This window comes from Chaetura pelagica, unplaced genomic scaffold (genome assembly GCF_000747805.2).
Source record: "Chaetura pelagica isolate M959 unplaced genomic scaffold, ChaPel_1.0 scaffold368, whole genome shotgun sequence".
NCBI classification, from domain to species: Eukaryota; Metazoa; Chordata; class Aves; order Apodiformes; family Apodidae; genus Chaetura; species Chaetura pelagica.
The window spans coordinates 333011-344287 of record NW_009954099.1 but is presented as its reverse complement, the minus strand read 5'-3'; the positions used below and the strand labels follow the sequence as shown (position 1 = coordinate 344287).

Below are 11277 nucleotides of genomic sequence, written 5' to 3'. Positions count from 1 at the left end.
GGTTTCTGGGGTGGTTTGCGGCCTGGGGAGCTGCTGTCTCGTTCCTCACCCGCTGGGCAAGGAGCCGGCCCGAGCCCAGAGCCTGGAGATTTGCTTCCCTGCCCGGGTCTGTGCAGAGAAGGGAGCAGGGTTGGGGGTTCCGCCAAGCGAGACCAGGATCCCCAGAACGCAAAGTGCTGCTTTTATTCCCCAGAAACGTGAGGAAGAAGTCGTTATTCTGGCACGCACAGCGGCTCGCTCGTGCCTTGCTTCTCTTTGGAGTGGCAATGCTCAAAAGTGTCACTGTGCCTGAGTGTGAAGGGCCTGTTGGTAGCAGGGGTCCCCGCAGGCTGTTCGGGTGGGTTTTAGCATGCTAATGGCTCGTTAATATAGCAATATAGTGATTTCAGTTACTTTTTGTGCTTTTCCCCAGTGCTCAAGGGTGTAACCAACATAAGCTGTGGGCTGTGCTCCTTTCCACCCCTTTCATCTGTCCTGCTGGGCTGTTGACTACTTGGGGTGTGGTTTTCTCTTAATTGGAGTATTTTAGAATGTCTGATTCCTACTGTTTCACTGTTATCTAGGCCCTGCTTTTATTCTGCGTGTCCCTTATGTTCTCTCTGATGTGGGTCTTTTGGATTGTGGGTTGTTATTATTGTAAAGGAATAACTGCAACTTATAAGTATCTCCCCCCTCTATTTTAATACCATGATGAAGGGCGCTCTCTGCTGTGGATTTATAGTGTCTGTGACCCTTTTTTGATGTCACTGCTCTTAAAGCTCCTCCATGAGCAGCAATGCAGTGAAAGCCAATGCACAGCTGTGGCAGTGGTTGTCTGAGCTGATGGTTGTCTCTTGTAATTGTGTTCTGAGATAGTAATGCTTGAACTGCAAACTGCTGGAAGTTAAAACTTGTTCATCTTGGTGTCTCAGTGCAATTGTTCTCTGTGGACCTTGAATAATCAGCCATGTGGAATACTGATTCATGTCCTTTCTTCTTGCAGCTTGAAGTTTTACACATGATTTTCATGAGGATCCTGCAGAAGGTCTATGGGATCCGCCTGGAGCATTTCTACATGGTAGGTCTGTCCTGAGAGGTGGAAGGGGAAAATAATTGCCCTTGAGAAAGGAAATGTTGAAGTGTCTCCCCCACTTTCTCACTAGCAAAGGACAAGTAGCTTACTCTTCTCTATATTGCAACTGCATGAATGGGAGCCTAGAAATTCTGCCTCAGTTGCAGAAAATGTGTGTGAGATGCTCTATTTCATGGGCATTTTTGTTCAGAAAGGCAACTAGATGCTCTCTGCTTAGGTGTTAGACTGGTCAAGAAAGAAAGTATATGTTGCTTTTAATGTTTTTATCATTTGCACTTCTCCATTAGCTGAGAGGAAAGTAAGGAGCAGTGCAGCTGGAGGTTAACTGGTACCTAGTTGATTAACACTTAATTTACCTTCTGTTTCTGTTAGATAAGAACTGATTCCTGAAAATGAGAATAAATAGTCTTGTACTCTTTTTGGATAAACTGAAAGGGAAGGTCATATGTGCATGAGAATAGCCAGTTCTTTACAGGTGATGACATTAGCTGGGATACTGTGTTGTGAGGTTTAAAATATCAGGAAGGGTGACAATGTACCCCTTCCTTCTCCTTCTAATTTCTTCATAAAACAGTGGAGTGTGTGAATTTCAGGATCTTTAAGAAAAGAGCTTCCTGTTGTTAGGTGTATATTGCAGAGACTGTCATGCACCAGTTTTGAACAAAGTCAAAGAGAGGGTTTAGATTGAATTCCAGAGTTTGTAATGTTGCTACTTGAGTTCTTAATGTCTTTTTGGATTTTGACTAGCTGAATTTGACACTCAAAACAGTCTGCTGATTAATTCTTCAGCCTCTGACCTGTTCTCTGTGATTGAGGAGAGCATCCTCTGTGTGCTTAACCTACTGGGATGATTTTATGTTGTGGAAGCAACCCTGTGTATTGTTGAAGTATACTCTACTTACACTTTGATTCTCTTTCCTCTGTAGATGCCAGTCAATGTTGACATTACGTATCCACAGATCTATGAAGGCTTCCTACCTGTTTGTAATTTGTATATTCACATGTAAGTAGAAGGTGCTGCATCTGTTGAGGTGCTATTCCTTGTGAAGGTGCAATTTACTAGAAGTATTGGGGCTTCATGCCTGTTTGCTGATGGTGGCTCAGCTGCTTGCTGGCTCTGGGCAAAGTGAAATTTACAGGTGAGCAGAGGGCAGCAATGTTGAATTGAGTTAAATTCTCTCTGGACACCTATCCTGTCAAAATGAATGTGTTAACCAAGTGATCCTGCCTCACCAAGGCTGAGTGCAAATCTGTACTTTGAAGGGCTAGAGGGTCATCATTGCATCTAGAGGAGTATTCTTAAGTAGCTGTTGTGTAAACATGATGCCTGAGTTCTGTGTAGATACATTTATTGGAATGAACTGAGTGTTGGACTTTTAAGATTAATTCCAGTTGTTAAGGGAGAATTGACTAACAGTTAAGTGTACAAGTTCCCTAATGAAGCTTAAAAATTATTCTACAGGCAGTTATGTTGTTGATAGAAATCTTTCTCAGATGCTATAAGAACACAAAACATTAATGCTGCCCTGTGTGTGGAGTCCTACTGTGTTGCTGTCCTGAGAGTTACTGTTGTCTCGTGCTTGCTGTGAGAGGGCAAGATGTTTTGTAGCAAAGGGACATAGCACAACAGCTGAGTGATGGTGCCTGCAGATAAGGCTGTTCTGTTCTCCTTGCAGGGAGCGCTTCCTTCCAGTGTGCCGGATTAATGACTTTCAAATTGCTGATGTTTTAAACCCAAGTAAGCAAGTGCACTGTAATCCTGGCGTTTCCTGGGGTCACTTGACAGCCAAGTGCTTCTTATCTGGCATAGCCAGATGGGCATCTAATCCAGAGCACTGTCGCTGCCTTCCAGCTACCCTTCTGTCCCTTGCAATGGCAATCCACATGGAAACCAGGCTAGTGATGCCTTGCAATTCCTGTTTCAGAAACCAAGAGGACAGCTCGTTTCTTGAGTGGCATTCTCAACTTTGTCAACTTCAGAGACCGCCGACGGGAGGTCTACTTGGAGTTACAGAGGAACTATGTAAGGCTGGGGGCCATGTTCCTCCAGATACCTGCTGAAGTTTAGTTCATGTTAATTCATGTTAACCCAGAACTGGAGCACAAAGGTGGTGGGGTTTGAACTGCCTGTGTAAATAACACATCAGAGTCTTCAATGTAACTGAGTAATACAGGAAGGTGTCAGTTTAATATTATGTACAACTATATTACATGTTATAAACACACATGGCTAGTCTAAATAGTTTAAGAAACACCTTTGCAAATCCCTTAAGGAAACGTCAATTTAGAAGAGTGGATGAGCTTGTCAATATCATAAAGGCTTCTGTATGCCTATGACCAAGTTATTACTGAGGGTTTTTTTTAGTAACTTATTTGATAGCTTAGCCTGGTAAGTGACAGCTTGACAGCATTCTGAGGAAGAGAAATGTAACAGTCAGTGGGCTGAAGCTAGAATTGCAGGTGGATTCTCTTCTGAACACCTCAGAGGTGGTGGATTTCCTTTGAAATAACAATGAGGAGGGCTCTAATAGAAGCCAAGAGTGAAACCGGATTCTTTTAAAATGAAAAAAAATAATTCTCTGAATATTTAACTTGCAGAAATCAGCTATGGACAAACACCAACAACTGGAGACAGCAAATCGAGAGGCAGTAGTGAAGCTGGAGAAATTGAAGTGAGTGTGAGGAGTAAATCCTGTGACCCTAGTAACGAGCAATAGAACTAGAGGAAATGGCCTCAAGCTGTGCCAGGGGAGGTTTGGGTTGGATCTTAGGAAAAATTTATTATTTTGTGGTGGTGGTATTTTGTGTTTTGCCTATTATGATCTTTAGTCTTAGTCCTATGTTGTACCACTTCTTGCCAAAATAACTCTTTAGATGACGCTTCAACTACAAAATCTTACAAGCAAAGGAAAATAAGACACACTGACTTGAGACTGTCTTGTCCTGATTGCTGGTTGTAAGCTCTTCAGAGGGAGTAATAGTTTTGTCTAAGATACTCAGTTGGCCTGGCTATAATGAAGCTGAAACTGTTCAATATCTGTTTGTTGCTCAGTACTGTTCCTGTGGAACATCAAGCAGAGGTCAAGCAACTGACAGAAGACATCAGAGAACTGGAGCAACTGCTAAGACAGGACTATCGTAGGAAACAAGTATGATTTTTGTTATGATTCTTTGGAATGGTGCTGTGGCTTCTCATCATGGGTTTTCCTTAATTTTGATTCTGTTCTTCTACCCCTACTTTTAAAAAGCATAAAAGGGACTTACCTAATTCAAAATGAAGGTCATTGCAGCACAATGTCTACTCTTCATTTCATTGTAAGGAATGTTAAGCACACTTGAAATCAGACTTGGGGAATACAAAAGCGTACTCAGTGCTCTCTTGTTGAAGTGCTTTGCTGCAAAGACTTGAGGGATACCTGTGTTACTGTTCAGAACTGTCATGTCTGTGTTTCCCTGTTCAATTTTTGCTTTGTTTTCCACCTGAATTGGAAGAATTGGAGCTGGAGGTGAGCCATGGCAGGAGATGAGACCTAAGAAGGGTCACCCAATGGAATGCCTGGCAAAAAGAGTAGGGTTGATTGCAGGGGTAAACTTCCAGCAATGGCAACTTGCCCCCAATGTTTTGTAGGTAACCTTTTTAGCTGTTTAGGAAAATTAATCAATCTGTGGGATTTCCTTTGTTGTGACTTTAAGACGTGTTTCTGCGATTAGTATTATTTACTGTGTGCTTGAATTCTATATTTTTTAGGAGCCTGTGTTAACGTAGTGGTTTTTTTATCAAGAAGGGTTTTTCTAGGGAAGAAGGTGATGTGTATAACTGGGCCAGTAAGATAGAGGTTGTCTGACTCTACTCCCTGTTCCCAGTTACCTGCTGCTGGCTGGTGCTCCCTGCTGTTCCCAGTGATTTTTGTAACAATGTCCTTTCCTGTCTTTTAAATCTTACAGACTGCAAATTTCTCTGCTAGTTTTGGCACTCTGGAAACCAGAAATGGGATTTTCGTTGTAGCTAGATCTGTGATAGAAGGGTGACGGAGCTAGTGGTTGTAGAGATGCTTATTTAAAGCTTGTTGCCTTTTTTTTTTAGACAGCTTTGCAAGAAGTGATTTTGCAAAAGAAGTCATACATTGCAGAGAGAACCCGGAGACTGGTAAGTGCACCTCTGTATAGGTGGAGGCTACATGTATCTTGCATCTCAGATCAAGTAATACAACATCTCTTTCTAGGATCAAATTCTCTTGAAACTAGGTAATGTTCAGGTGGGGATTATTCTAATTTTAAAAAATGGCTTCATTTACCCTCCCCCTCCACATTCTGGAAGCTTTACTGTAGAAGGCTGTTTTGTTGTCAACTTCAAATATACAACTCTGCAATGTAAAGCTCTGTTTCTGGGAAGCTGATCTGTTAAAGGCTGAGACATCTGGACTTCTGAGAAGCTCTGGGCTCGACTTAGGTGAATAGAATGGCTAACGAGGCAGCCACTGAGCTGATGGGGACAAAGCAGGAGGTTTTGGAGAGACTGCCTGGGAAGCTTGTTGCTCTTCTTCAGGCTGAAGCTCTGAAACCCTGCAATGACTGCCTGGGTTGCCCCAGGTGAGGGGTTCTGAAGGGCAGAGAGCTGCTAGTAACCTATATTAGCTAGCAGGCTTTTTGTGGAGTACTAGTCGAATGCTGTCCTTGTAACTTAGCACTGCACCCCTGTACGTGTGTCCAGGGAGCATACTGGACTGTTAACTGCTTTCATTGGGAATATTGATGCTGTTTAGATTAATTTATTTTTAAAACCAACTTCTTAATGAGGAATGATGTAGAACAGGAAAGAACCTTTCTAGTCCTAAGATCTGACAAACCATGCTGCACAGTTCATCTTTGATCACCAAACTGTTTAGTGAAAAGGTGTTTGTTGTCTTAACTAGAATGAGTTCAGAGTGACAATGGCTGCTTTGAAAGAAGAACAAGAACAGCTGAAATCAAAAATTGTGGAGAGTCCAGATGAACTGAAAAATCAGAAAGAACTGATGAAAGACACTGTTAAGAAACTCAAGAAATCCAAGGTGAGCTTTTCCTCTGTCCACACAAGGAGGTATTGTGTTGAAAAAGCATGTTTTACTGAGCTGTCATCATCTAGAACTGCTTCTTGAATGACTTCTAGTCAAAAGTCAACAGAACAGCGAGTGGTTAGTCTGAAATGACATCACAACTGCAGAGAAGACTGAAGGTTGGTTGTGGGGGTGTTTTTTGTTTTGTGGTGTTGACTTTTTGGGGCTGGCTTTTTTTTGTTTGTTGGTTTTTGTTTTTGGGTTTTTTTTGGAAAAGCAGGTTTGCAGTCACTGCTGCTTTGTCTTTGCAGAGTAACTGTTTAGTTGTGAAATTAGTTGTAGAACTTTTGAATCTTTACCTGTCTGGCCATTTGATCTCAAGAAATGACAACATTTTGGCAACTTGCCTTGGATTTAGAACACATGCCCCATCGTGTCTCTGTTATTCCCTGTTTCTGGAATTGCTGGCTGTGTCCACTAGTATGCTGAACACTTGGGTTCCCCTGTTCACTTTTTTGGAGTTCTTTTTATTAACAGTCATGACCAGGCTTTAAATATTTGTAGTTCATGGTCACTCATACATCAGTGAAACCTGCATAACTTTATCTTCCTAGATACGTTTTTTCCAAAGGTATAAAATATATTGCTGGTTTTTTGATACTTAACTCCAGTTTTACCCTTATAGAATTTCTTGGCTATGCAGCTTTATGTCCTGAAAGCTTTCATAACAAGCTAGTTAGCTCAGTGTAAAACACTTGCATGTCACTTTTCTTTTGTTTTCCAAATAAATGCTTTTTTTTACAAACCAAAGCTCTCATTTCAGTAACTCCTAATTAATTCCAGTGTACATTAAATAATGAGGGAATGGGTATAAAAGCCAATATGCATGAACACACTGTGCAAAATAACTGCTAACTCCAAAGCTGTTTTTATTAACAAGTCTTTTTTTTCTCTTTAAAGCAAGAAATTATTGAGAAATATGAATGTTACAGAGACCTAGTTGAGGTTCTGCCATCGTGCCAACAGGAGGTGCAGTTTTATCAAAAGAGGATGGAAAGACAGGGAGCAAATGTGGAAAGATTGGCCAATGCATTATCAGAGGTTTGTATTATCCAAATTATAACAGGTTAGGGAGAACTTGATGTCTAAGCAAGATAGGTGATCAGAAGTAAATGTCTTTTGAAAGTTCCTATCTCTCCTCTGTCTCAAAAAGAGAATTTGAATAAGTTGGAATTCTTAAAAGCATCATAAAACAGCTGCTGCTTTGCTACATGCCCCTAGCTAATGTACTATTGACCACTTCTAATAGTCAGAGCCTTTGTTGCCATAGAAACCTGACCTAAAATAGTTTGAACTGTCTTGGGGTTGTTGGTAGGAAATGTTGGAAGCAGAAAAGTAGGATCCAGTTTCTTTTGCCTAGAGAGCAGAAACTTAAGAGCAAAAAAATTACTACTTCAGGAAGAGTCATGTCCTAAGTGCTTTTAACTTTATTGATAGGGTTAAATCAGCCTTTCCTTGATGAAATCTTTGTCACAATAGTAACACCTGAAGGACGATTCTAAGTGATGGGATCTTGCCCATTGGGATGTATTTAAAATGGGATGAGGACTGGGGAACTGGCATTTAACTGGGAGAATTACTTAGCAATCAGATCTTTAAAAAGTAAGAAGTAGTTCTAATATTAATAAAGTGTGTTGTTTCCATGATGTGTTCCCCCAATTTATTTCAATACTTCTGACATCCTCTAGGTCAGAAATCTGGAGGACATGCTTGAGAGTGCTCAGATAGAGCTGAAAAAGGCAAAAACAGATGAAATGACCTTAAAGAGACTGGTGGCTGCAAAACAGCAGAAGTTGGCTGTAGCTGAGCTGAGGATCAAAAAGAAGCGGGAAGATGTTGAGCAGCAAAAACAAACTGTGTTTGAGTATGGATGAGCTGACATTTCTGCCTGATGCTACTTTATGTCTTTGTAATGTGCTACCAAAGTTTGTCTGGTCCAAACACTGTAGCTTGGCAGTAAGAAGAAAATGAGTGATGTGGGAAAGCTTTGTATGAAGACCAGTAATGCTTCAGGCAGGGACTTAGGGTCTCAAATCAGTAATTGCAATGTGACTTGACAGCAATTCTTTTATTGGAGCACTAATTTAATTTATAATGCTTATTCTTGATTCTTTTATCTTCTTAAAGAGAATGTCACATTGGGATAATTTTCCAACTTATCAGACTTCAACAAAGCCCCATTTGCCTTTCATGAATTTTTCATAATTTCCCTTGCCACTTTTGCTCATTATCAAAGATGTTCAAGACCCATGGGGAAATGGGGCTCGTATCTCAGAGGAGAGTATTATCCTGACATGATGCTTCTAAAACAAAAGGAAGAGTGTCATTTGATCAAAGCCTCTTAGCCCATCTTCCTTCCTGCCATGTGCTCAAGGCAAGTGGCATGGCAGTGTTTACAGCACAGCAGCCACTTCTGCTTTAAGGTCGTGGCTTCTCTGTGAGATTGGAAGTGCTGAACTGTTACAGAGAAAGCTTCTATTTATATCATGTTTTTTAATACACAGATGGGAAAGGTAGTATGGAAAATTATTGGCTGGGTAGATTAACTATGATGGAAGAGAGCTTTTTCCATACAGCTGAGTGAGTCAACTAAGATTTAGTCATGCTGATGGGGCTTGTGTGCTGTGTAAAATAGCAGCAAGATTCCCAGGCTTCCTTTGCTCCTCATTTAGTGTATTGTACCACCTAAAGGAGATTAATTAAAAAGCTACTTTTGCTTCCAAATAAAGAAGGAAAATAACATAATCTAATGCTCCTTTATGTTCAAGATTGCTGCCACTTTATCTGTTTTAAAGTGTTAGATATTTCCTTTGAGTGACAAAATTAGGTGCTTTGATAAGTCAGGGGGGAAGGGAGGTAACCTTGGTTTGAAAACAAGGTTTTGTTGGTGAATAAGACAATGTGTCTTGACTGTTTCCTTGATGTAGGAAAATATAAGTAGGTTCTTGCAAGTCTGAGTGATTTCAGCTATCCTTTAAGGGAAAGCAGCTGCTACAGTTCCAACTGTACTTATTGTACAAGTGCTTAGTATAAACTGGTAGGTGTTTTTTGCACCTGGTCTCAGAGTAGATCTCCTGGTCCTACACTAATCCTTTGCTGCTTACATGGCAGCTCACAGCTGGAGTTACCTGAATTTCCCTGTGAGCTGGGCAAACGTTATTTGAACTTTGTTTAAGATGCAGTGAATGATGGGCTGGAAGTAGCAGACAACATCTGTAGCTTTGTGTGAAGACCAGTAATGCTGCTTGGAGCACTAACTTGGTGGGAGGGGCTCTGAGGATAAGCAAAACATGTGGCTTCCAATTCTTCTGAAAGATCAAGTGCAGCTGTTTGGCTTTTGACCTGGTCCAGTGACTGGCCTCTAGGTAGGGCTCTCCCTGACTCCTGAACTGCATTACTCCAAGGCAGAGGATGCAGTGTCCAGCTGTCTGTTGGGTTGGTTCCACTGGAGCTGCTTGAGTTGCCATGGTGGGCAATAACTGAGAATCTTCAATATAATCCTCTAGACTCTCCTTTGAATTTCACTTCTTGTATCCAAGTTCTAGTTTAAAAACTGGACACATTTCCAACCAAGTAAATTCTGTACAGCATTGCTTCTAGAAGCTGCTAGATTCATGTTCATAAGATGCAAGCTTGGCTTGTGGTGGGGCTAAGTTCAATCTGCAATTAGTTAAATGGTTCAGTACTAATTTTTTTCTTCCACCTTTAGATATTGTAAGAAAGTTCAGGAGAAGAGGGGTGCTGGATATGATAAAGTGACAGCCATCCGCAAGGAAATCCAACAGACAAGGTTAAAACTTCAGCAGCTGAATGAGAATGCTGAAAAAGAGGAAACAAAAGCCAAGGTGAGGTTTTCCCTAAGGGAATCTTGTTTGGTGTTCTCAAAGCTGACTTTTCATGTGGGCTGTGTAAGTAAAGGAGCACTTATTTGCCCTAAAAGTGGGTAGGTGGTGGTTTGGGTGGGTAATAGGAGGCAGAGAACTTCCTACTTGTTGTTCCACTTGTGCTCATCTCCACCGGCTGTAGATGGCCCACAAAAGTGGGCTTTGTAGACCTGAGCGAGAAGACTGGAATGGTGAGCTTGCTTAGAGTTTTGGGAGGTGAAATTAAACTTGTCTTCCCACCTGTGCCTGTAGCAGATACTAGGCTAGTTCCATGGCGTCCATTTTTTATGTTATGGTACTTCCAGCTCTAAGCAGTCCAAAGTTTTTTATTTGGCCCTGGGACCTGAGGGCTACATTTGTGTTGTGATGGGCAGTACTGTAATCTCTCCACATTGTCCCACAAACACAGGACCACCTGCCATGTTGCAGAAACTGTCTTCCTAGGGTTCCAGATCAGCTTTGGAAAGAGGGAGAAATTCTCATGGGTTAGGAGCAGAGGATCACAACCCTCATCCTGTCTGGACTGAAGTACTGTCTATGCTGGGAGGACAGTGGTAGCAGTCACAGTGGCAGAGACACTGGTGACACAAGTTAACACAAGAGGGCAGTAGGAGCGTGAATACTGGGCTAGTGCTGATGTTTGACCACCTTTGTTGTAACTAGTGGTCACAATAGTGTAAATCCTAACATTGGGATTTTGCTTGTGGCTGCTGCTCTGATGTTTTGTGACTTCCCTGTGTTCCTTGAATGCTGCTGTTTAAGCCCAGGACAAGGTACTTTTTAAAATCACTTGAGACCACCAGACCACTTTCACTTAACTCCTTATAAAGCATAAACATCAACTTTGCTGATGGTTCTTTTTCCCCCCTTTTATCTGCTATTTGTAGGAAATATACCTGAATCTGAAGACTGCGCTGGAGAAGCATCACGACTCTCTCATTAAGACAGCAAAGAGTTATGCAGATTCAAGAAAAGACAAAATTGCTGAACTGAAGAAGGGACTGCTTAAAGTTTAGGCTCCTGGAAGTAGTTCTTAGACCTGTCTTCATTTGTATTCCACTTGCAGTATGTTTAGCCTCCTATCTGAGCTCAAGAGCCTGTGCTTTCCATGGGATGGATAATTACTCCAGGCAAAAGCCACCTCTCTCTAAACCCATGTCAGAACACATTTAGCAATCTAGTGCTTTAGGCTGGCCACAGTTGTTTGGGTTTTTTTATAAATTAT

The 11277-nt window shown here is 41.5% G+C and overlaps 1 protein-coding gene across 1 annotated transcript; it reads left to right on the top strand.

The window, feature by feature from the left end:
• Positions 1–988: 988 nt before the first annotated feature.
• On the top strand, positions 989–11068 carry NUF2 (NUF2, NDC80 kinetochore complex component). The gene is made up of 12 exons (XM_010002338.1): positions 989–1057; positions 1999–2075; positions 2749–2810; positions 2998–3095; positions 3671–3744; positions 4125–4221; positions 5157–5219; positions 5986–6123; positions 7069–7209; positions 7857–8032; positions 9878–10013; positions 10940–11068. Exons 1-12 carry the CDS (start codon positions 998–1000, stop codon positions 11066–11068), a joined length of 1251 nt encoding a protein of 416 aa, XP_010000640.1. The 5' UTR covers positions 989–997.
• The last annotated feature ends 209 nt before the right edge of the window (positions 11069–11277 follow it).